Source organism: Clarias gariepinus, chromosome 5 (genome assembly GCF_024256425.1).
Source record: "Clarias gariepinus isolate MV-2021 ecotype Netherlands chromosome 5, CGAR_prim_01v2, whole genome shotgun sequence".
Lineage (NCBI taxonomy): Eukaryota > Metazoa > Chordata > Actinopteri > Siluriformes > Clariidae > Clarias > Clarias gariepinus.
The window spans coordinates 23,192,268-23,219,496 of NC_071104.1; the positions used below are offsets into that span (position 1 = coordinate 23,192,268).

The 27,229-nt window shown below is 36.3% G+C and overlaps 1 protein-coding gene across 6 annotated transcripts; it reads right to left on the reverse strand.

The window, feature by feature from the left end:
• Positions 1-26,575, reverse strand: lmo7a (LIM domain 7a). 6 transcript variants are annotated; one of them, XM_053496626.1, is made up of 31 exons: positions 26,287-26,573; positions 20,766-20,796; positions 20,264-20,370; positions 19,554-19,737; positions 18,169-18,402; positions 17,529-17,810; positions 16,987-17,271; positions 16,545-16,682; positions 15,331-16,074; positions 14,199-14,228; positions 13,517-13,628; positions 12,969-13,111; positions 12,113-12,767; positions 11,598-11,843; positions 10,992-11,106; positions 10,078-10,239; positions 8,713-8,813; positions 8,556-8,619; positions 8,194-8,244; positions 7,334-7,359; positions 5,581-5,688; positions 5,289-5,378; positions 4,271-4,638; positions 3,862-3,903; positions 3,650-3,705; positions 3,300-3,458; positions 2,819-3,020; positions 2,370-2,621; positions 2,036-2,144; positions 1,428-1,530; positions 1-952 (listed from the first exon to the last, which is right to left on the reverse strand). In XM_053496626.1, the coding sequence occupies exons 5-31, from the start codon at positions 18,372-18,374 to the stop codon at positions 930-932; spliced, it is 4,872 nt and encodes a 1,623-aa protein (XP_053352601.1). In that variant the 5' UTR covers positions 18,375-18,402; positions 19,554-19,737; positions 20,264-20,370; positions 20,766-20,796; positions 26,287-26,573; the 3' UTR covers positions 1-929. The 6 variants fall into 6 exon arrangements, with proteins under 6 accessions (XP_053352601.1, XP_053352602.1, XP_053352603.1 ...); XM_053496627.1 differs by lacking the exon at positions 3,862-3,903 and having other exon boundaries at positions 26,287-26,575; XM_053496628.1 differs by lacking the exon at positions 8,194-8,244.
• Between the last annotated feature and the right edge of the window lie 654 nt (positions 26,576-27,229).

Here is a 27,229-nt window from a genome sequence, read left to right on the forward strand (position 1 = left end):
TAAACTGAATAATTGTGTTTTTTAATGAAGTTTAAGAGTACAGAAAATGATAGGAGTTCTGCATGTGAATCAAATATAGCATATTATTTTACCAAATATAGATTAGTACATATTCCATGTTTGCTCTGTACATATAACCCATTGTGTGGAGATGTGTAGTAATCCATAAATACCCACAGCATAGATTATGAGCTCAATAAAGTTCAGATAAAATCCGGTCATGCACAACGTTAAAAAACAAAAAAAAAAACAGCCCAGAACCTAATTTGGGGATCAACAAAATGACTTAATCTAAGCCTTACATTTTATTTTGGTCACCTTATTTAAAAATATTGGTGAATACAATTTGTTTTGTATGCATAAGATTATTTTACCTTGTGGAATATCTTACTTCAATATTTTAAATGTATTCCATAAAACTCTTCCAACAAACCATGCCACTTTTAAATATTTTCGTTATATATTTACTCTAAATAATCTTTCCCTTCACAAAAATAAAGGCAAAACAATGATTATATGGCAGGATATTTGACAACACACCAAAAAATAAAGAAGTCGGATGAATGAAGATGGACTTGTGAAGCAATTAGAAAAACAGCCGATTCTATCACTCCAGAAAGCACTACCAAATAGACCTTAATGCTTTTGTGAAGAACTGGATATGGATGGAAAATGATAGCTATTTTACATACATTGTTAGCTTCTACGCATATATATTTGTGCTTTATCCTTCGTGCAAGCAAAGTCAGTAATACTTTTATGGAAACTTATACCTCTCCCCTCTAATAGTTAAAAAGGAAGCACAGATGTTTATTGTCTAATCTTGACTGTCATTCCATAATGTTGTCCTCAGGCAAAACTCTATTTAAAGTGTTCATGTTTTTTTAACTGGACCAGGGTCTTCATCAAGCTGATGTAATCCGGTGAGGTCACATGGCAGTTGGCTGCCCCGCTGTGGAGGGAACAAAATTTTCCATGACTTCAAATCAACCAGGTTTCTTTTTTTTTATTTAGTTAGACCTTTGATGTACAAAATGGTGACAAATTAAATGAGTAACAGTGACTCTGATGATGTTTAGGTTTATTTTTCTCCTTAGAGGAAACATCACCGAAAATTAATGCAACATTATTCTAACTGACCACTTGAACTGATGAAACATTTTTATTCTGATGGGAATTGTCTCTTGTAGGATAAAAATGTCTCCATCCAGAAGGCATAAATATTTGCTGAAATGTTTTAGGAGTATAGAAATTTAGTGTATCTTATGCTATGTTTTTTTGGAATCATTAGATCTCGAGCCAGTGGCAGATTTTGGACGATGTTAGGCACCGTCATTACGACCATCATCATTCAAAGAATGGTGTTCATCACGCATCACTCATTTGTCACTTATCTCTGTTTATGTATAGAGTTAATGATGGCTTACTTTTGACACGCATATAGCAGGAGTTACAGAAGAGCTGTTTGTTTCGTATCCTGACTTCAGCTCCACTTTCTGAGCCGCCAAGATCAGTTTTGCATTGAATGCACTGTAATATAAGACACAGGGATGCAGAATAAGAACACTGTGTGTAGGCCAACTGCATACCAATCTAAGTGGTCAGATAATCTCTGACTCAGTGAGGCAGTAAGTCCCTCTATTATAATAAAAGGAAACCCTTTATATGAGAGGAAATAATTTACCAACAGGCCAGAGACCTAGCAGAAATTAAAAATTTATACTATAAAGACTATGAAGACTATAAAGCCTATGAATCTGTGAAAGTAGGGAGCTTAGCAGTAATTATACAAATACTGAATGTTGCTACACAGATACAGAAGAAGGAAATCAGTTGTGAAATATTCAGAAGCTGGATTGTCACAATCATCCTTATGCAGATGCAACAATTCCAGGGAGATACAATGTTAGATTCATCTATTATTTCATGTATACAATGTGAGGGTTATGAAATTAAGAAAGTCTGAGTATTACAGGTTAGACATAAGCAGCCAGGTTGACCTGAACCCCAAGGGAAGGGAGTTTAAAACTCTCACCTTAAAGCAATGTAAATGATAACAGAGCCCCAGAGACTCGATGATCATTGCTGCTCCTTTGCCCAGTGGCATAGCACACTTAGTACACATTTTCTTGCCACTTACTGACCTAAATTGTAGAATGTAAACATGACCGGAGAGATCAGCAGAATGAATAGCCATAATCATTTAAATGACTTTATATGAGTTCTAGGACTTTAGACATAGTACAGTACACATGGGTATTATTTTGTATGGTAGTCTGAAGGCTACACCTAATTTTACATCAGACTCTGGCACCTACAGTATATGTTCCAGAACATTTCTAATGCTTAAAGGAATAAACGCAAAGTACCTGTTTCGTGAGGATGACTGATTCTCAGGATTTGTGGCTGTGGACTGGGAAAATGATGGCCTTTGGGAGTTTAGAGATTGAAATGAAGGCAGTGTGGCAGCATCTGGACGTCCACTTTGGATCGAAGAAGAGCTAGAGTAAGATGAATAAGGACGGCTATAGTCTGGAATGGACGAAGTTGTGCCCGGAGTCCATGATGACCTCCAGGACGTGCGGTTTGTTGTCATGTCCAGGTTGTCTAGAGATTCACCTCTGTCAAGCCAGTACAAAAGCCAAATCACATATTCAATCAAATTTGTATAGTTATGGCATCATACTGAGCTTATGATTTCAGTGCAGTTTCTTTAGCTGACCAGTTAACATATATGTGCTATGGCTTTATCAAGTGATGTGTCAATGTCAGAGAGACATTGACCAATTTCCTTTAATATGCTTAAACACACACTAACCTCCTCATAGGAAGGCTTGATGGCTCTTTGTTTACACTATTCATGCTATTTTGACGAATCCAGCTGCTATCTGTGAGCAAGGCATTCTTCTTCTTCATGTCTTGGATGATCTGCTGCCTTTCCAATTCAGCCTGAGTGGCCGGCTCTTTTTTATCCTGGCTGGCCTTATTTAAAGAGCTCTGACCCAGACCACTGCTTATGGCTGGAAACAATATATTATTTTATTATTTATTATCAGAGAAAATATAATAAATAGAAAAAATTCACACAGCATCACTTCATTTCTGTTGTAATCAAACAGTTGGATTACATGTATAGCCTGTATACATGGCATTTATATCCTGGATTGGAAATCAAATAGAAATTGATAAAGATTGATTGTTGGAGAAAACACATTGATTACATCCATTGATTATAGATCGTAGCTGATCAGATGATTGGCTGGGCTACATAATTAGCATGGTCACACTCCATGGCCCACCTCTCTCTGGGTTACTGTATCTCATAGCACTAAGGATGTTTCTTCTCTCTAGTTCCAGCTCAGATGCAGTCTGCTGTCTCAGAACATGAGGATCTTTCTTCCTTCGTAATTCTTCCTCCAGAAGCCAACCTGCCAGGCCCCTGTGCTTGCTATACACACCTGCATACAGCCGCACACACACTGACATGGCTCTATACTAACTGTAAGTAGCTAGCTGTAAGTTCTCGCTGAAAGTTCTGTGAATCGATTTCATTAGACTCCACTTTGACTGTGTAAACCTTTGTTCAGGAATAGACAGGATCTGTTATGACCACGCATACGGTAAACTCTATATCTGTTAATTTACTGACCTTTAATATCTGTGCGTTCTATATCGTCCAGCTCTGGAGTAGATTTTGACTTGGTCCTGTAAATTTATTAGCCAAAAATGATTACAAAATGTATATAGGATATGTGACAGTTTATAATTTTTTTTTTTTTATTAGGCAGCTTATCTTCTTAAAAGCACATTTGATGCAGTTTGTCACATGCAGTGTGTCCACAAAGTAATTATTATATTTACCTGTGGAAGTAGGATAGCTCGGGAAAAGTATACTCCCCATCACTGTTATTAAACAGCAAAAGCAGAGGGTTATAGAAAAAAGCAGAGGGTTATAGCATTCACACACAGTTGGGCACAAATAATAAAGGCTGTAAGCTGTAAGTTTATGGTCTAGTTGTTAATGTATGACAACGCACAAAATGAGTATTTGTCATTCACAGGAAACATGCAATAATGGTGAAAGGACTTGATACAGTTTTTGTTATTATGTATATGGGTATGAAACATTGCATCTGTATAATGCAGCCTCGGCAAACATGCTGTGTCACAATTGTAGATTGCCCCCAAACAATTTAATTGCTGAATCTATAGTTTCCATAAGTTTTCAGCTGAAGTTTAACCAAATTCTCCAGCGACCACTTTTACTTACTTTGCCTGAAGTCTTCGTTGGGCCTCTTGGCGCCTCTTTTCCTCCTCCTCTCTGCTCTTCTGCAGTCTCTGTGCCTCCTCCTCTCTCCTTTTATTTTCCTCCTCCCTTCGTTTAAGCTCCTCTTCTTCCTTCTTTCTTTCCTCTTCCAGTCGTTTCTGTTCTTCCCTCTTCTTCTCCTCTTCCCTTCTTTTCATCTCCTCCTCAAGGCGCTTCTGTTCCTCCTTTTTTTTTCTCTCCTCCTCAAGGTGCTTCTGTTTCTCTTTCCTTTCCACCTCAAGGCGCTCCTGTTCCTCCCTTCTTTTCCTCTCCTCTTCTTCTTTTAGGGCCAGTCTTGAGGCCTCCTGCTCCAGCTTAAGGTTCCTCATCTCCTGTTTTGTGGCATCAGAAATATTTATTAGACAGGTTTTTTCTCTTTTGTTGTGTAGCACAACATTGTCAAGAGATATAATTTGCACAGTAATAAAATAAACATTCTTTTGGAAAGAATTCCTACTTTATTGAGGTTTAACTATTTTGTCCTATCCTAAACTTTTACTTCATTTAGATACTCTTCTGGAGACATACTGTAATTGTATACAACAGTAAAGATGAACAAATTACCCTATTGCATAAGCAAAAGCTACTACTAGTAGAAACGTAACACAGGCATGCAGTGCCGAAGGTCACAATTAAAATAAATGCTTGCTTCAAGTCAAATATGGAATCATTATTTTACTGTACTCCAACTGACTACATGCTTTATACATTTTGTTTAAACATTCCTTTAGTAATCATGCTAGCTATTTGTCTCATATTAGCCAACATAAAAATCTGTAGTAAAGTGCTTCTCTCACAGCTACAATATTGCAACTTGGAAGAAAGCTTTGATCATATATGTTTTTTTTTTTTTTTTAACTATAGTTTTGATAAATAAGTACCTGGATTCCGTTTAGTATTTTTTCTCATTTAAAATATTAGTGTATCTCTAATTTACAGCATGTGCCCTTTCTATTCAAATAAGCTGCTAGAGACTGGATACCTCTAGATTTTTTGAGCCTGCTGTTACAGCCACTTGCTGGGCTTTTCTAAACTCCTCGTCCAGCTTTTCTTGATCTTGTCGATACTTTTCCTGCAGAAAAGCAAATAAAATATTTTTTTAAACTTTGGGCCACAAGTGACTAATATTAGTAATAAAACTTAATTAGAAAAATAGTACAGTAAAAGTAAACCATATTTGCCTTTCAACTTTAAATACAGTTAAATAATGGATATTTGTTATTATTTTAACATATTATATGACTCGAATAAAAAATAAGCTGTCAAGATGTTACTTGGAGCTGGCGGTCCTGCTCTTTTTGCCATTTTTCCTGCCGCCTGCGCTCTTCCTCCAGGTCCCAGGACCAGCGAGTAGATGAGGCTGAGAGAGAGGGAGCCAGTGGCTAGAAAACACAAGTGTATTTCTTCCATTTAACCAGCAAGCACAAATTTGGTTTACTAGATGACCATAATTATAAAAATTACTATTTTGCCAAGTAGTTTAATGCTTTAAAGGCTGTGCCTATATTCATGGCAGGAGCAGTTTTTTAAATTTTTAATAATGACATAAATAGATTTTAAAAAAGGAGTAAAGTGAATTGTGAGTAACATGGTTTGCGAGTGTTCCGCAAGACGAGCAAAGATTTTTTCATTTATTTTTTCACTTGGAAAACAAACAAGTCTTGGTTTAGGAGTACCGACTATCTTGTATCACGCATGCGCTTCTTGTTTTGATGCCGAGCATTATGTGATCACAACTGAGCCAACGGTTTTTCTCTCTCTTGTGCTGCGGAATAGAGGGTAATCGTCTCCCCTGCTGGGTCTTCGTGCTCATCTCCCACTGGTATAATCAACATCCACATGTGTGTACTGTTTACTATAACACTGTGACCACGTGTGTGTGCGCGTAAAACATATTTTATTTTGTGTCTGTATGCGTGTGTGTACAGCGCATGTGTAAAGCGAAAGCAAGTCTCATTAGAGAGGTTAAAAATCCATTTTCTCTCCCTGTATCAGCCTGCTCTTTGTGTCTGTGTTTGCGCGCATCATTGGACACTGTCCCCCACACACACACATACAGACACACACACACACACAGACCCATCCTACTTTTGGCTTTACAAACACACACACTCTCTTTCTCTCTGCTCTAGAAAGACTGCTCTGTCGCGATTATTTTTAAAGGTAAAGTGCAGGTTAATTTGTTTTATTTTTACTTTACAGCAGTGATTACGTTAGTGTGTCGCTCAATCGTGTGTCATTAGAGAGATTCCTTGTTTATTTTTCCAAAAAAACAGTGTTTCCGTTGTGACGGGAAAGGGAAGGGGGAGAGGGGAGCTTACTTTAGATTCACACACACAAATACACACAGCGTCTGCACGCACAAAGGAAACCACTTATCTGTCGGGATTTATTTTTACTTTTTCTTAAAGGTAAAGTGCAGCTTTTTTTTTTTTTTTTTACTTTATATTTTGCTTCCCGGAACGAATTATGCTCGTAATCCAAGGTTCCACTGTACATACATAGATACATACATATGTAAACAAGCACACAAAAAAATAAACAGAAAGTATATAAAATAAATAAAGTATAAAAAATATTCCTACACACTATTTAATATTTCTCATTGTTAGTTACATTATTGTCTTTTCAAATCTTTATTAATTATGTAGTAAAAAAATGTTGTCTGATTTTTTTAATACATTTTTTTCTGTCTTAGTTAAATTCTGAAGCTAACATAATTTAAACATAAATTGATGTAAACAAGTGTAATTTACTGTAGAATGTGTTTTGTCCAACAATCAATTAATCTTTATCATGATTTATCAAATTTGAGAATTATTTTAAAATTCCTCCCTGGTAATGTTATTGTAAGCAATTTGAGCTGCAGTAATTGTTTTTATTATTGAGTCATTGCAAAATATCCTGCCCTCAGGCCCAGGAAGAATTTAGATGCTAGTCTTATGATGTTTTTAATATGTTATGACAGTCTGAATACAACATACATTTTTTTTTTTACAAATATTATGAGAACACATTTTCACTTACATCTGGCATTTGATTTTCAGATCCACCTACAAAAAATATTAATAATTAGAACTTTCTTTCTTGCATTATTAATGTATTATTTCCAAATCCAATTTAATTACATGCAAAAAGCTGCAAAAAAGTATAACTTGAAAAAAAAAAAAAAGCCCACATGTTGCAATTTAAATTGTCAGCTGCTACATGCAAGACACCAACCAGATGGATGCTCAGCACAGCATGCAAAAGGGAAAAGCAACATTGTGTGCAACCTGAACACCCTATCACCACACTGCATCCTACTATAATATTTCATTAATGGCCTTAGGCACTATTTCCTAATAGGTTCATCTTACTTGAAGCACAGCAAGAGTTACACAGATATATAGAATAAGAGAGAAAAATCCAGGCTAACCGGTATATCTCAAAATGTTATCATGTTCTCATAAGTGCCATGGCCTAGAATATATTATAATGTTGAGTCTTAAAGGATCTCTGGGTGTTGATATGGTTTTGGTATGCAGTCTTGTGAAGCCCATACAGTTTTGATATTACAAGGAAATAAATATATGCTACAGAGTTGTCAAAAAGTGAAACATAAATTATTTCCCTCTTTCCACCTTCTATTTTTTGCATATTCTATGTCCTAGGGCTACTGCAGACAGCATGTCAGTGTGTTGATGTGGAAGGACTTTGCACACTCAATGCTGTTTACCACAGAGATAGACCAGAACACCAGAACAATGTGTTCTCTGCAGTGCCTGAGGAAAGATCACATGGGTTACAAGGACTTCGGCTGCGAGAAGGAAAAGTAGGATGGCAGCATGAAGGCCTGGTAATGCCCAGCACCAAAAAAACATAGTGAACAGGGGCTAGTCTTTTACCTTGTTCAAAAAACTCCGATCTCCTTTTAAGATTTTTTAAAGAAAGGGATTCTAAATGGATAACAAAGAAATTAGAGAAAGGACACATATTGAGAAAAAGTGAAAAAAGTGAAAAAATAAAATTGAGATTCATGGGTTCATATTGGAAAATAATTGCACTAAGAACAATCTTATTCATATTCTTAAAAAAATTTCAGCAAATTAACAAAAAAAAGCTATTTTAGAAAATTAGATAGATAAATAAATACATAAATAACACACCAAGCATAACACACCAAACACTATTGTACATCCAGTGCATTTCCATTCTGGTTAGTACAGTATATCCCTGTCATGGTAATTCAATGAGAAATATGCTTTACCATTGCTTCTCAGATTCACAGGTTCCTCACGAATTCCACCATTAATACCATTGGACGACAGACTCTACAACACAATATAATGGTGATATTAAAAAATAAAAAAATATCACAGCAATAAAGAGTCACATTTCTTATGTACAGTGCTCAAGGTGCTTACATTGACAGTGTGGGAGCTGACATTCACAGTTTTCACAGTGGAATCCATGGCTGGGAGTGAGCTGAAGTTCAGGCTCGTGTTGGTATATGGCTCAGGAAAACCTAGAGGACCCGTACTGGTGAGATTGATGACCTTATGGCTTTTAAATGGAAGGGAAGGTAGGTCTTTTCCCCAATCTGATAATTGCGCATTGACACAGTCGTAGATTTTAAAAACACAGAATTAGCAACTATAATAATAGACACAGGACTACACAGAAGCCTCTGACAGAACAGCCTTACTATCAGGACTTTTTTTTCTCACAGTGGGGTTTAACAGACAGACCACCTTCCCCTGCCATGCAATATGCAAAAATGCCACACACCAGTATTACCAACAAGCATACACCTCTTAGTAAACACATATAGGCCTACCCCAGGAGAGGAAAAGTACTACATGTACACACAAACACACTGTGACATAAGTATTAGTAGTATAATTTAAGCTTTAATGGTTAACAGAACCTTATAATACAATGGTAAGAAAATATTCTAATAAATGTAATTAACAGAATTCCTAATGGTATATGCTTGCTGGTAAATATAAGGACTAATACTTAATAGTAGTACTTCACAATTCTGGTTTAAGACTACAAGCATACATACACAGTAAGCAAAAACGCACATGTAGTATGCATAAGAAAGATTTTAGGATTGGAAAACACAAAGACTGACAGGACATGAGCTGACAGGCAAGCAGACATACAGCCACACTGACAGATGCATGCACCTTGTCAGGTGAGGCCCATACAGTATACTGTAACATTACACAACTGAAAACTAATTGACTATTTTTTAAGTTTATAATCAAAAAAATCTCATATCTTCTTCTAAATCTTAAATCTTTTCGGGTTTTTTTTCTTTTTAATTGTTAGTTTAGATCAAGAAAATATTACATGATTGTACAATAATAGTCGTTTATAATCTTTAGAATCTAAATGAAAAAATTGACTATGAAGAGACTGTTTGCATTATTTAGACATTATTAAACATGCCTTTTTTTCCACCTTTTTTTTTTTTTTCAATTTTGGCCAAGAAGTTATCAGTGTTACTTATTGCCCACAAAGACTGATGTACATAATGTGAGCTTTACCAGGCTCGGGAGAAGAACCTGCTATTTTAAATGAATGCCACCACAACTTTCAAAACTGCTAAATGAATTGCAGTTTTAACAAAATTATTGGATATATTGGGTATAACAATACTTGTTTTGATTTATAGGAAACCAATTTGATTGAATAATTTCTTGCACCTGCCATACCTGCATTGGTCACTCGGGCATTGAAGGAATTGTTTCCTCAAATCAGATACTTAAAAACAAACTTACTGTTCTTTCCCTGTCTGCGGATGTCCATAAACAGACTACCCTCCTGCAGGGCTTCATCCATGCTCCTTTTCCACTTTTCATAGCTCATGTCTGCCACCTTCTGCCCATTAACTGCCAAGATTTTATCCCCAACCTGCAGGTGGCACATCTCCGCTGGACTGCCTACAAAAATGACAGTTATACATGACACAGAAATATGACTACAAACAATTAGCAAAATAACAATTAACAAAACAATCCTGTCTACTTACAGTAGGAGATGTTTTCAAAATTAGCTCTAGAACTCCTTGTGGAATCAGACAAGCATGTGGTCAAGCTTGTAATGTAAAATAGCTAACGTTTTTAACATTTAAAAAAAAAAACCACTGTTATGTAAATGCAAAAAACATATATTTAATCCTTACCTCAGAAGAATTTTGAATGTAAGAGTACAGTGATTTTACAAATAAGTACCACAATAAGTCACAGTATGTCCTTCGTTTAAGAACTTAAATAAACGAAGAATTCATTTAGAATGCCTTTAGAATGCTAGTTAGTTTTTGTTAATTTATGTTGTAATTTATGTTAGGTCTCTCTGTCCTTTCTCTGCTAGCCAGCTAACTAGGCCTCTTGGTTAGCTAGTTTAGTGTCTATGTTAATTTATGTTGTAAATTTATGTAGCATGTAGCACCTTGGTCCTGGAGGAACGTTGTTTCGTTTCACTGTGTACTAACTGTATATGGTTAAAGTGACAATAAAGCCTACTTGAACTTGAACTTGAACTATATCTGTATAAATTTAATTTAATTATTCCTTCCTAGGAGTTTGTAACTAATCAGAGGTTAATTTATCTATTTTAAGCTTACACTTGAACACTTACAAAATTATTATTTTCCAGCAGTATTCTCTAATTAATTATTGTAATTAGTTTATACCTTGTTGTATAGATTTAACAACAACCCCGGTGGAATCCCAGTTAGACTGAAACCCAAAATCATGATTGCTGTTGGGTTTCTGATTCAGACTGATCCTCATGTCACTGTAGTTTTCCTAGAAGACACACACAGTTTAGATAGTTCGAACCATCATTTAGCCTAAAATATTTACCTGTAATTAATAATTAGTGATTATTATTAGTAATTATACAATTATTATACAAAGCTTATTTCTTGATATGTTTACTCGCTTCATTTTAAAATTCAGACTTGTCTTATTCTACTGGCCAGTCTGTTGGCAATATTTGCTTATTTTAAGTGTTTATTTCTAGAAAGGAGTAAATATCTGCCAACAGATGTCATTTTAAAGCTTGAAATTTATAGATATGTCTGAAATGACTCATGTAATTAAACATATAACCATATATTGTTTTTAAGGACAACATAATTCTAATATGTAAAGCTTGTCTTTGCTAGATTATAAATACTATACAGACCAAACAAAGGCATCTATATCTCAGTACTGTATGTACCTTCCATTATGGGTATTGGTTTTTGTTCACGTCAGTGAAAGCAGATTTTCAATAACAAAAAAAAAAACCTCACCTGCTGTGTGCTGTTTACAGAAGACACTGTTTTGGGTTGAGGTGCTACACGGCTTACTGGAGTAACAGATGAGAAGGACCGAATAGGGGGAAACACTTGCTCCTCTTCCTCCCCCTCATTCTCATTACTGCTTTGCATCGGACTTGTTTGGGAATCTTCTTTCAAAAATGCGGCATAACGGTTAGAAGCTGTCATATTATTACCACTGTTTGTCTCACCATTAAAGCGCTTTTGAGAGTCATCCACCTAGGAGCAGGAACAGGACAATATTATTGTGGAATTTTAAATAAAACTGATCACTGCATATACTAAAACATCAAACAATGTAGAGTACAACTGATGTAACCTCTGTAATGTCATTATCATACTGCAAAAAATACACTGACACTGAAATTACCAAGTCTCAGTACTTTAGCACACAATGCAAATGATTACTCACTGACTGTATATATATTACAACAGGTAGTAGGTAAAGTCCATCATGTCAAATCTTTTTTACAAATGAGGCTTCTCACCGTATAGGAACGGGGCAGGGAGGTAACTTTGGTGCTTGTGGTGCCAAAAGGTCTGGGAGTGACGACAGAAGTGATCCGTGCACTATCTGATCTCTGGTAACTCCTGGGGAGTGAGGCAGAAACTAGAGGTGCAATGGGTTGCTTTGTTTCTGCTGAAACTGGTTTATGCATGGAAGTCTGGCTTAGGTTTTGCCTAGGTGCAGGCACAGGGTTAGCAGAGTTGTTGGATTTTGGAACTGGTTTAGAGCTGCTGTTGGCCTCTGTTGAAGGACTGCTGATGTTGATGCGGGTGGGCTCTAGTAGGTTGGGTTTGCTGAAGACACTGTTTTTAACTGGATAATCCAGAATATCATGGCTTACTGAGATGCTAGTTTCTTTTTCTTGACTTGTAGGTAGAGTGGTCCCTAAGCTGGACTGGATAGGATTGGAAGGTGTTTCTACCTCATTAGAAGGCAGACTGCCTGCCTCAGGTTCATCATCTGCCAAACTGGGCAGAGAGTGAACTTTAGATCGGCCCATGGAATAGGGATTATCGACGGTATAGCTGCGGCGTGGTAAAACTCTGGTCTTGGGTGTTGGTTCATCAAAGACATCCAGGTCTTCAGAAGTAGAGAAGGTAGAAAAACGACTCTTGAAGCCTGGCTCTTGGCTTTCCCTGCATAGTGATGAGAGAAGAGTATGCATGCGACCCTTATTAAATTACACTCACACAAGATGCATTTTCCCTAATGTGACTAATAATATTGAGTTATATAGACCTTCGTAGTACAGTAACTGCATTTATGACTAGGGAAAACATTAGTTACCCTAGTGACACTTATTACAAGACAGACATAATTGTATATGTGCAATTTACCTCTCCTCTTCCATTTCCTTGAAGGTCTTTGATTTCCTGGTGCCACTCCCCGAAGTAAGTATCTCAATCTGCTCTCTCTCTTCTTTTTTCTTCATGATATCAGAGTTAACACTCTTGCGCCTATTTTTCCATTTAGTGAGATCCTGAAAAACAGGACAATGATGCTCAAGACCCATAACCTGCTTTCACATACTTAGTCAAAGACAGAGAAAAAAGCAGCAGAGCATCAGAGGCAAAATGATGTAGGGAGAGAAAAAAGCTAGGGGAACATAGGCTATATTTTCAGGTGCACTATTTATTTTCTTGGCTCTGTTTGCCTAGTGCATTTAGGGCCAGCATGTGACCTAAATACGGTGGGCAGAAAAGTCCATTTCTATCACAATCAGGTTTACCCTCAGACATATGAACCTTGTAAAAAATAACAAGAGGCATACATGCATTACGATTAAGCACAAAAAAAATACAGCCACTCTTACAAGGCAGAAAATCAAAAAATGTACTGTTGCCAATGAAGAACTGGAAGTCAGAACAGTCAAGCTGATACTCACATCCTGCCATTGGTCTTCATTATGCTTAATCTTTTCACGCATTTTCTGTAGATCCTCATACCGAACCTTTTGGACTGTCTCCTCATCAGGAATGTCACCCAACGACTGAGACCTGAAAGCACAAATTCACAGAGTGATGCTTTATAATAAAAAAAAAAGAAACTTTGTGGGCAAAGACTTTTGTCTGAATGGATGGATGAAAGAAAGGGAGGGAAGGAGGGAGATAGGGAGGAAGAAAAAAATACTTATTATACATACTGAGCTTATTTACATGTATACAGAAAATATCAAAAAAGGAAAAAAAGTTTCATTAAATGGTTATTTTAAAACTTTTACCTATGTATTGTTGATATATACAATAGATCATCCACCTTAATGTTAGAATAGCTTTTGTGTTATTAGTATTAGCATTATTATTATTTTTTTAAATCCTGAATTACTGATGCACTACTCCTCATCAAAGTGCAATGCAAATATGATTTTACTAGCTAGCATGGTACGCATCGGTTGACCCCTTGTTTTATGATGAAAAGACTTGGACTGTAGCAGTTAGGAACCAAAGTAATGTAAGTAATGTTAGTGTTCAGTTCTATGGCAAGCAGAACCACACAAAAGCATAACGCGACATGACAACACAAGTGGACATATCATGCCACATTTCGGGCCCCAGATGTCTACTTACCCATCACTATCTGAGGCCTTTTGCAATAGTCTAGAGAACCAAACAAAAACCACACAAAAGCCAGGTCATTTTGTTTATTTTGTGGCTGACACAAAAGAGGTGTAATCAAATGCAAAATGTTCCAGGGTTCAGTTACCAGAGATTCCCTTTTTTTTTTTTTTTTTTTACAGGGTAAAGAAGTAGCAGTTATACATTAGAGATCACCTTTCTCCATCCTGCTGTGTGACTACAGACACAAGCTACTGGCAGTATCCCCCCCTAAGGGAAAGTTAGAGGTAGACTAACTTTAAATGAAACTGGAGTGACAGAAATGTTGTGCAAAATAACTCATAATATGTTAAACATGTAAATGTAGTTTGCCAAGTCCTTTTTTTTTTGCATGCTAAATTGCATGCTGGGGTGCTTTGAAAGTATATTTCTATAGACACAAAAGTTACACTTCTAGCTTTTACAGCATCTCATAGCAATGGGGAATTTCTAAGCTGCACAGGATCCTGGCAGTCTTGTAAAGGGAGGCTGTGTCTGGCTGTGTTATTTATAGACATTACTCAGGTTTTCACATTCCTCAACAGCTTTGCCTATTACACTTCCACAAGTACATATGAAGCTCTGAACCTCTTTTAGGGAAAATCTATGTGACTGAATTGGAAGCAGTCTTAATATCAACTTTTTTTTGTTAGGTAATTTCATCACAAAAGCTTTCAGTAATTCTTTTATTCATCAGATAAGCAGAATATGACAAAATGCCAGGCAACCCCAAAAAAAAAAAAAACAGAACTGTAATTCATTAACATATAAACATTTTAATAGCACTGATGCCTTTTTGCTGATATTATGGCAAATTTAGACTCATGCATTCTTATTGCATTTTTATATTCAAAAACATATCGGCAATAAACAAATAAAAGGTTTGATACTGTTTACAAAGTTTCCTAGCCTATTCATTATGTTAACATAATAATCTATAAATTATTACCAGTAATCACAAGCTTAAAGTGCAGTAGAATACCATACACAAGCACACTTAAACAATCCATGTTAGGCTACAAATGGGATAATTATAAAAAGGCATATCAGACACCATGAAATCATGCAGGGAGTTAGGTCATTCCTACACACTTAGAAGCCTAACCTCTCCACCATCAGCCTCTTCTTATATCTCAGGTGACTGGCCTCTCTGATGGCTTGCCATTTTTGGAGATCCTCCTCACTGCAGTATGAAGGAACACTTGGGCCTATTTGAGCTGATCTCTGAAGTGCCTCAGTGGGATTCTGGGCATGCACAATTCCAAACTTTCTAACAAGCATATCATCTGATATTTGATGTGCGTCTCCCATCTTTTTTGCAGGTGCCTGGGCAGCCACATGTATTGGTGGGCAGGGGGCAAATATCTTGGCTTGAAGTTTATGCGACAGCTCCCAGGGCTCAGGAATAGGCACTGGGTGGTAATTATTGGGTGCTCCTGAAAGTGGGCGCAGTGTAGACTGATGCTGTAACCTGCGTGTGACCACATCATCTTTTTCAATGTCAGGGTACGTAGATTTGTCATCACAGTGTTGAATGACCACTCTGATCGATGGCTCAGATCTGTGATGTGAAGTAAGTAGATCTCCATATTTTATCCTGGCCAGCTCGGTGTTAGAGTGGAAGGCACATGTACGGCGGCTAAACATATCATCGTTTTCCAAGTCAGGGAGAATTTCCTCAGATACATTGTAGGGGTCGTTAGGGTGCTCCCGCCCTAATAGTGGGTGTCTCTTGCACTTAAAGAGTCTTGGACCTGAACTGGGGTCTGGGCTTGGCCAAAAATCAGGGAACTGAAATCTTTGGGCCCCAGATGTATGTTGAGCGAGCATAACTGGTTGTGTGGTGGAACTGTATGTCAATTTAAAAAGAAAAGAAGAAGGCAGAAGAATTTCAGAGGATAAGGATAGTGTGCAAGAAAAAAAGTACAAGACAGCTCGATTTGCTCATTTTTTAATTTACTTTTTCCTTATTAATGCATAATTTCCTTATTTAAAAAAATACTTGATTATTTGATAATAATTTGCTTATTGGCTGATTAATTTGTTCTAAAATCCAAGTCATTTGTGCAAAACATATGTAAAATAATACTGGCGTATGTAAGTTCATTTTACAGTATATGACCCATACATACAGTAATACATAAATCCTGGCTGATGTGGTATCAGTTATTTGCTGAGATGAACATCATTCATACGTTTAATGTGATGTAAAGTCAACAGTGTAGGTCAGTAAAGAAAAGCTGATTAGGTGAATAGTTAGTGTGTGATTGCCAACTAATTTAAAGCCTGGACTACTGCCTGTGGGGGTGTGACAAGGACCTGGGAGTGATGGGACTGAGCAATGCTGAAGTTTGTGCGAGTGAGAAAGAGGGTTCAGAATGAGAAGGAGAGGGCACACAGAGCTGGGGACTGACATCACAGTCGGAGTCCTCTGAGGATGAACCAGACTTCTTCTGGCTAGACGCAAGTGCAGGTCATGAAGAGAAAGTACAGAGAAGGGAGACAGGAAAAAACAGAGAGAAAAACCCAAACCTATTAGCCAGGAAAAAGAAGACCAGTAGCGTAGACCAAACAAATGAAGTTACAGGAATGTATTCTGATCACATGCAAAGACTGAAGTAAAAGTCCATTAAATATTTATAGTTAAATGACACCACAAATGGGTAGCTATTACAAGTCTCCAAAAATAGCAATAGTTAAATATGTAATTTATATCTATGTATTTCATGTCAGTTGCTGTTTTTCACCATGCCAGACAGACCTGAAGCCCTGGATCTTTCTGTACCAGGGCCGACGCTGAGAGCCCAGTCTGATTTTCTGCACATGCATGTCTTCCTCTGGTGTCCAAAACTTTGGAAGAAATTTATCATAATGCGCAGTGGAAATGGGCTGGGTTACCGTCTGGCCCACTTTACGGGCATAAAGGTCATCATGAACAGGATCAGCACAACCAATCTCATTGTCATCTTCTTCTGAGTCATCATACATGTAGACATCAGCAGATGCAGACCTCCTAGCAGCCTTCTGAGTAGGCCTAGATTCACTGCTACTCAAGAGAGAGCCGAATGGATGAGTAATCGCACATGGCCACTTATTAGCACACTATAAACCATCCATAAAAATGTTATCTATTAACACAAAACCTAATTAAATGTAACAAAATAAAAGTGGTCACAGATTTAAAGAAGAATAAAGACAAAATGTAAAATACAGAGAAAAAAAAACTGAGAAAATAAGATATTAGAAATGATATATGTCAGATATGTTATACTGAAACACAACAGGCTCTGGAGAGTGTCTGACCTGAGATAGGTCAAAGTTGGCTGGGGTACATTAGTAACCATGACCTTTGGCCTGGTGGTTTGGGGCATAGAGGTGGAGTCCCCTGAGGTCATGGGTAATGCAAAGTTGGTGGGTTTGACGACAGGTGTGGTTTGAAACCGGCGGCTGGCCAAATCATCATGGAGCAAGTCAGGGTCTGGACGGTCTGCCTCTGAATCACTGCTCTCATATCCGAACAGCCAGGAAGCTTGAGTAGACTTTTGAGTGCCTAGTTCACTGGTTGAGGACAAGCCTGTGCCTATTCTGTTACAATATTTTTATCATCCAGGAATTGGCACAGACATGCAAGCATTCAGGAATAATCACACACATACGTACAACAGTGTGGCATGAAAAAGGGAGAGCATTCTGAATTTTTTCACGCGTCATAACACAAAGTCTCACCAATCAAATAAGATAATCATATAAGTAGCACTATTTGGTCATCTGTGCTCAAACAGAAAGTGAAGCTTTGCTCTTTCTTCAAACTGAAACACTGATGTACTAGAGCTCCCTGGAAGAATCATAGGAGACTCATCTAGTGTAATGGATAATGCCTGCAAACTATGTCACCTTGAAATAAATAATCACATAAATGTCTGTTTAGGATGACTGACATTACCTAGAGAAAGATCCATCCTCCTCTGTAAACATGGGACTTGCCCAGCTGCGTCTGTTGTCATCACTTTGACTGTCAGTGCGCTTCTTGCGTAGTGCCACTGGAACATAGCCCGACTGCTTGTCTTTGCTTGGCAGGAACTGGTTGAACTGAGCGGTGGTCTTTGGAGTCATAACCAGTGAGCGGCGATATTCCTTGTTTTCTGACATCGTGAATACCCACTCTGTTTCGGTGTAGCTATAGAGAACAGTGAAACAGGGTAGGAAAAGTCTTCCTTCGTAACTATGAACATACTGTACATAAAAGTGTCAATAAAGGGAATCTCATTTATAAGCCTGTGTGGAGTACCAAGGGAATTTGTCACTAAGGTGAACATGGAGCAAGTCTAGAGGATGGCCTAATGGGAAAAATTTAATTCGGATGAACAGAGTGTAACAGGAGGACATTTTAAATAAGTTCCAAAACCAGCATGTGTCTGGTAAATATTACACTTGTACCACAATGTATGAATCTAGGGGGAATCTACACAACTGGAAGACAGTGTTCTTGCTTTATGTTTGTTTAAAAGACAAACAACAACTAAGTCTAACCAGCAGGGGGCACTATGTATTTGGTTTGCAAACTAAGCAGCCAAATCACATTTTTTTTAGTGATGAAACACTTTTGTTTTCAATCAAATGGCCATTCAATTTTTATGCTCAGTTATTTGGTGGCAACAATAGGTATAAGAAAATGTATAGCACATCACATTAATTCTATTTTTAGTCAAACAGCACACTTGTACTGACAGTATATATTTTTTTGCAGTTTAGTTTTAAAAGTCAATATTGCACCATATCTACATTTTGTAATTTTCAGATCATTTTTTAAAAATTATTGTTATTGTTCATGAATCACACAATATTGTAAAAAAAAATAGTTGTAATACTGAGCTTTAATATTTACCCACATAAATAATCAAAGAATTGCTGTTCGACTAAAAATACAATTAATGTATTTTGCATTTTCACATCATTATAGTTCGGAGCAAATAATAATAATAATAATAATAATAATAACAACAACAACTTTTTAATGTCCATTTGACTGAAAACAAATGTGGGGTCTCTGCACAGTATCATATAATGCATAAAGTTCACCTTTATAATACCAAAACACTACATAAGGGTGTAATTTCTTTAATTCATCATTATTTATTTGTACAAGTACTGGCGTGTGCAATTCAAATATTAACAGTTGTAAATATTAACAATGCAAACATGCAACGTGCATGCTCAGAATGCCTTACATACTAAAAGCAACAATTAAAAAACAGACAAAGCAAAAAGGCAGAGATGCCATAAATAATAAGTCAACGAGTTGGGAGACTTGAGGGCTCTTACTCTTACCCTGCAGTTTTTAAGTCTTGGGTGTCTTGGGGGTATTCTGTGAGTCCAGCAGTCAAGTGAGCTTAAGGACTCAAATAAGTCCTCTCTGCTGTTTTCAGCCTGTAGCGGAAAGAGCTTCTGTCTCCCGTACCAGTTGTCTCTAATTTCTCTCCCTCTCACACTGCCCTGTGCAATCTTCAAGTGCCTGTCAAGTACAAGTGGAGAAGAGTGTCAACTATGCACACACACACACACACACACACACACCAACTCACACCAACTTGACTCAGCTCTTCGGTATTGCTCCAGTTATCAGCATAAAGACTTAGTCAGACACTGACTGCTTTAAAAAATGCTTGCCCTTCCTGTTCATTTGGAGCACGACCTGAATTAAAAGACTATACTGGGTCTACTGTGAAAGATATTGTATAACATTGTATTGACATTGCCATTTTCTTAAACAACCATAGCTGAGACGTGCTTTGGCTGGTGGAAAGCATTCATTGGCTGATGAATAAGCCATTTTGGAGAATGGTTATATTATTGATTTTGATTCCATAAACAATGCTAATGTAAAAGCTGAATACAGAATATCAACCATGGTTGGGCATGCGCTTTACTCCTGTTTAAAATGTCAAATGTCTTGTTAAAACATCAAAGAATTTAGAGCAATATCAGCTCACCATTGGATAAATGTGCTAAACACATTAAATGCGTATTTTATATCTTACCTTAAAAGATGTTTTGCTTTCTTATTCCTTAGAAGCCTTCAAATTTAGGTAAGATCCATTATAACATGGATCAACTTATGCCTTTATATGCAGATTATTATCAGAACCTGAAAAATGCAATTACAGTCACAACTTAGTACTGTGTCATAGTCACAAACCAAACTACTTGTAAATATTATATTATATTATATTATATTATATTATATTATATTATATTATATTATATTATATTATATTATATTATTTGTGTATTATATTAGTCATACAGAAAGGTGGATAAAATCAGACACGTTAACTTTCCAAGTCGACCCTGAAACCAACACATGGCCTATACAGTACAACTCTTTATTATATATTAATTATTAACCAGGAGCCCATAAACTACGTACCCTGATTCAGAAACAGTTGAGGTAAAAGTTTTATAAATCCACTATTTCAAATATATCTTATTATCACAAAAATTATCTACATCTGACATTAAGAGAAATGTGGCAGCACTTACATTTTTCAGCCTCCACCTAGTCTTCTGATGCCTGCATGAGATAAGAGCTGTATGTTATTAACCGCTCACAGCGTGGGAAAAGGACAATAAAAGAATACAGTGATTCTCACTGAAAGAACTGGAAAGTGAGTACACAATTCAAATGGTGCCAGGCTCCCCTCACAACATTGCACAAAAGGATCCATGTCAGAGCAGAAGCGCAGAAAAAGCCAGTCACTCTTACCAGTTTGTATACACAGGCCTTACACAACTACAACAACAAAATGGCAACAACATTTACTGTACACATAGAACCTGAACATTCACAAGTGTGGCTAGTTAGGGCCACTCCTAAATAAAATCATCATAAAAATTCTTAGTTGCAGAAAGTACAAAGGGCAACCATAAACATAGCTGATATAATATAATCAAATTAAGAAGCCTCCACTGAACTGCAAATTATGCAAAAGTATTTAATGCATGCCCTTCCCTATTCGTGTCCTTTATTCACCTCAGTGAGACGTATAGGAAAAACATTAATAAAAGCATAAGATTTTTATGTACAGTACTCTTATGTACTTCCAGTCGTCACACATAACAAGTACTGACACTGGCTCTTATTTCCCACTGTGTTTCTTTCTGAGGTACAGTGGACACAACAAGCACAACAAACATTATTTAATATTTTAGGAAAACAATAGCAGGAGCAGGACATGCCAGGGAACTTTTAAAATGGTAACAGTGGCACAGCTGGATCAACCTGCTAACAAAATGTATGAACATAGTACAAATAGAAATTCACCTACTGAAGTGACAGTTTTGTAACACCCAGTGACACAGAATTTCAAATGAAACAAAACTCTATAAGTGTACTATAACAAAGTTAATCTATGGTCTGATATTAAAACCAGAAATCCAACCACTCAGATCTAAAGGAAAAAATAGTGCTTTGTGATCTGTGTTATTTTCAGCAACAACCCAACACATCAGGTGCACTGAAGTGAATTAAACAAGGTGTTCAGTGAACCATTTCATACAAATTTATTGCTCCAATAAAAGTGGTGAGAGGGCAAGAAATTCCTCTCCCTTTCATAGGCCGTAACAAAGTCTAGAATGGAAATTTCAGAAACAATTTTACACCATCATGGATTCTTAGTTTTAATTTAAGTGTTCTACAAAAGCTAAGAACATCCCTGGGGAATGAGTTCAGAATAAAGAAATCTTTCTGCTCAGAATCCCAGTGGCCTGACTAGGCATTCACATGATCAGCTCATGTGAAAGAAAGATGGATTTAAATGGACTGCTATACTGTTTCTTCCTCACATACACACTACTTCATTTTATGTTTTTGATAAGCTTTAATGGTGGTAAAGACAAAGATTACTAACTAAAAAAGAAAAAATGATAATACTTGTGAATTATGAAGCAATCAAAAACAGCATAAAAATTGTAAAAAAAATAAAAAAGTAATACATGATCTACCACCTTGTCTTGACACTTTCAGTTTGAATGGTTGGGTTGGATGTGAATGTTGCCAATCAAGCCCACAGAAAATATGTGGAAGAAGAAGAAAAAAAATGTTTCCCTTATAAATGAAAGCAAAAGAGAAAAAAAAAATCCTAAAGGTAGCGTTTTTTTTTTTTTTTTAGATTTTACAAGTATATTAAATTTGGTAAACCACTAATTTAATTTTTTTGTACAGAACAGTGGACATATTTTTATCCATCAATAGCATCTGAGTTTAAAAAACAGGAATGGAACTAAACAGGAACTAAAATGTTATGTCTCCTTCAATATATTCTTCCCACAGATGGGGTGAGAAAAACAAATAGGAATGCAAATTAAATGTCCTTCTTAAACTCTTTTAAGAAACATTATGTTATATATTACACAGTTTCCTACTTTTGGATTTCAAATAAAAGCTTTCATTTGGCCAGTTCTTCTCAGCTGAATATGTGATAAAATCTATTCACAGTAATTAAGAACTTGCAATATGCAAGTGAAAGTTTTAAATAAACATAAATAAGTATAATGTAATTATATATATATATATATATATATATATATATATATATATATATATATATATATATATATATATATATCGGCATTGTTTTATATCCACATGATCTGTGGGCCAAATAAGCAGCTTATGAGCTTACTTAAGCTGTTTACTGCTTTCATGGCCATACTGTAAGTGATCTACCACTTAGATAGGTAGATAACCTGGGCCATCAGTACATTGTCTAAAACACCAACGAACCCCCAATTAGCCAATAGAAGTCATAAAGTTGAAAACAGTGGTTTAATTCTTCATTCAGATGCATAAATATGCAATTATTATAAAATGACTATGATATCTAATTTATAACTCATTTGTTGACTATGCAATCATGGTATAGCAGGTGGATCTCCAGACCACAGAAGCCCATGCTACTTCTCTCTGACTATAGCCACTAATGGTTAGGCAAACCTTTCACTTATAAATGACTGGAATATCTGTTTGTGAAGTTTAGATATGTCATTACTTGTGTTCTTATGATGAGTGCATGGATAGTATTTGTAAGGACTAGTATTGTTTTACATGCAAGTAAAACTTGCAATGCCATGTGAGAATAAGCAAGACAAAGCTTTATTAAAATGTACAACACCTCCATTCAGAACAATTCTTGCTAATTTGATGTTGATAGTAAAACAACTTGTCTTATGTACACATAGACAGTAGACTGAAAACTGAACAATTAAGACCACAAGGTATTGCTCCTTACCATTTAGCTGGGAAATGATCATCTCCAGTTGCTAAAACAGCTCTCAATATTCTCCACTTAACAACAATCATTCTTCAAAAATGTCAAACATTTCTACCATATACCTTACATCCTGTCCATATATAAAAGGCCTGAAGAATTGTTCATTCTAGACACCTGTTAAAGACTCACAAAACCCACACTTAACCCAACCCCCACCCTCCAATGTGCCCATTTATGGCCCAGCCTATTCACCAAATTCCTGCCTTTTACAATTATGCAATGCATAACTTCATAGTTCTCTTGTGATAGTGACAACCATACAGAGCTACACGCCCAAAGAGCAAACACTGTATTCATCAAGGCATCTGCCCTTCCTTTTGGCTCAAGTATCAAATTTCAATAGTTTGAATGCTTCTAAAGTGAGAGTGCAGACATAAAACGATTTGAAAATCAAATGAAGACAAACCCAAGGCACAGACTTGGCATGAAAAACTTTGTACAAATACTACAGCATTGGTAAAATGTTTTAGGAAGTATGGCTTAAAATGAGGGATTAAAATGATCTGCTGCTGCATAAAGATGTTGGGCTGCTGTTAAGAGACAATTGTGGGTGTGTAGTTACAAAATGCAATTGCATACAAGACTCTTTCTTTGTAAAATTTTAAAGGGAGATACCATTTAATATTTGAACAATGTCTAAGTTTGACCTATAAAAGTATACCGTATAATAAGAATAGCTTACAGTAGTTTTTAGATAAAAACTTAGTTTATATTAATAACTTTATACTAATTACTAAATTTAAAATGTAATAGAGTTAATTCCGATAATATCTGAAATTTGTTTATATAATATACATTATAAAACAACATTTACATACAATAGCACTGTTTATTATATGAAACTCTGAACTACGAGTCAGAATTAATCTGACCTAACATTTCATGTGTTTAGGCCATAGTCCAGTAACTCCCATTAATTTTAAGTGTGATCGTCAGCTATTTAAAACACTGTTTTATAGGTCATAAGTGTAGGAGTTAAAGAGTTGTCTTAAAATGTCTTAAAACAAAGAGTTGTCTTAAAATGCTTAAACTTTAATCATTATTCAGCTATTTATCTTAAAGCATATTATTCGGTAACTACACTGAAAATCTAAATCTGCACTCAAAAGCAAGTGTGAAAATGGTGATGGGTGTTACTAGGTGAAGAGGTTAAGTATTTCTTACAACTTAAGCATCAAATCAAGGCACATTTTTTTCTAATCCATATACACAGACACTATACACAGGTGTGCTTTATGTTGACTTTGAAGTGACATAAAACAAAGGAGGAGCCCAAATTCTGATGACTTAAAGCTGACTGTCTTGCTGAGATACCTGCTTTTCATGGTCTTATGAGTAATGATGAAATAATGTTTGCTTATCTGGAAAGTTCTTCATACTGTATTTACTCTTCTTTCCTTCTATTGCTATCAGGGTTCCAAGAAAAAAAAACCTCATTTCTCTACCAAAGAACTAAAAGAAATTGCCGTTGTATTATAAATGTCATCACAGCCTTTGTTTTCAGTTCACTGAGCGAGTTGTATATATGAATTCATTAAACACACTTAGTTTCATATTGCCATGAAATAATATAAAAGACTGTCCTTTACAATGTGTGAGCATTACCCTGAGCCTATAAGAACCACGAGAAGAGTGTACTAAATAAAAAATAAGAATACAATCTAAAACAGCAGCCACTAATGTCACTAATCATGTCCCTTCCAATTTCAAAAATTACACATAGACAGAAACCACAGAGAGCAGATTAACCACAGCTGATGTGTGGTTGCTAAGGTTGGGAAGGTGTGGCATGGTAACACTGGTTAGCAAAGCTCACTTTGTTGTACCTTAGCTCACAGTTGTAAAACTGACTACACTTTCACTTATGTGATACAACCAAACGGAAATGCATAGATTATAATATTTAGATTATGATTGATCTAATGATTCTTTTTGTTAAGAACTACGTTTTTTATGTACAGTATTTACATCGTTCCAAAGTCAAATTAATGAGCTTGTGTCATGCTTACTTAATGCAAAGCAGTGGGCAAAAGGTCAGTCTGTTGCAATAATGATATACTGGAAGTACTTGTGTTGCTTATCATAAACAATACAGCATTACTGTCATGATGAACATGTTCGTGCGGGACCACCCAGAGACACACCTGCAAAAGGACCGAACAGGTTGTTCAACATGCCATGTTTGTTTCACCCTCGTTTTGAGCGAAAAACAAATCTCACTCTGAGCCTAAAACTGTCTCATAAAACACATACAAGAAAACAACATGACCTTTTGACAGAATCTCTAGCCTCCCTTAGTCTATAAACTACTGATAGGCCAAGTATAGAGTCTAATTTCATATCAGTGACAGTGATTTAGCACTCACTTCCTTTCTTAAGCAATTAATGGTTTCGCCTTTTTTAACAATCTGGATTAATTATAAATTATTACATTAGAACCTAAGAATGTCTAAGTGGCAAACACTGTAACACATCTACTGAAAGCCTGTTTAACCACACTCGAGACTACAAGCTGTGTATGTGATTATTGACTCAGTTAAATTTAAACCAAAGGTCAGTAGCACAAGATCATTTTACATGGACATTTGGGAGGCATCGGCTATCTGTCAGAGTCAACATGTTCTAAACATTAAACTATTCAAACATTATCATCAATGTCACAGAAGTGTCCTCCCCAGCAGAGGGTCTGATTTAGTTTAACATTTAAAAAAACATATTAAAACAAAACTTACCTGAAGTTTTACACTTGTGTATATGTCCTGCAGATCCCTGGAATAAAAAAGCAGTTGTTTTATTTAGTCCAGACACACGCTTTAAGAAGGATGTTGACGTTGTCCTGTCGAAAGCGAATATGTACCAAAGTTCTCTGTCAGACTGAAATCATACAGGAATTCTGTGTGGACACAGTTCAGAAATCATTGCATCCAAAGTTCAGAGATTCTGTGAGCTCAGCTAGGGGTGGAGAGGCAGAACCTTAGGTAGCAAATAAAATGACATTACAAAAAGAAGGCAGAGTTTGTTCAGTCTGTGACAGATGTGTGGAAGGAGGAGCTTGGCCTTGGGACAGAGCTGCGAGGTAGTCTAATAAGTCCTACAGAATCTCCTCCCACAGTCATGCAAGGCACTTAAACACATCATACTGCCTTACAAAAACACAGCACCTAAAACACGAGTGTATATTCTCTTTTCACACCCAGAAACTGTCACGGCACACTGTCATAACATACCTATGGTAGCAGCAGGGGGTGGATTATTTTGGAGACTTTAGTTGCTATGACACTGAACAGGTGACTGACATGCAAACTATTTTTCCCCCAGGCAATTGTTCCATTAGTGTGGGGGAGGGTTTGCATGCATTAGAAATCCTGTTTTCTGCTTGCTGTACATATTATGTGTATGCAATATAATGCATTGCATTTCCACATGCTTGACTTATCGTCACATCTGTCACAATAATTGTATTTTTATATTGTTTTACAGGGTCTGTGCAAATCCGACTGTGTGGATAGGTTTTAAATGACCTGAAATAATCACAGGGTGCTTTAAGTACTTTAAGTCATAAGCATCAATTTAGTAACATTGGCAAGGACACATGATCCTGGAAATATACCTATCAACATTTGGACTTTTAGTGAACGGTAAAACGGTTTTGCCATCATACTCAGAGCTCAGACT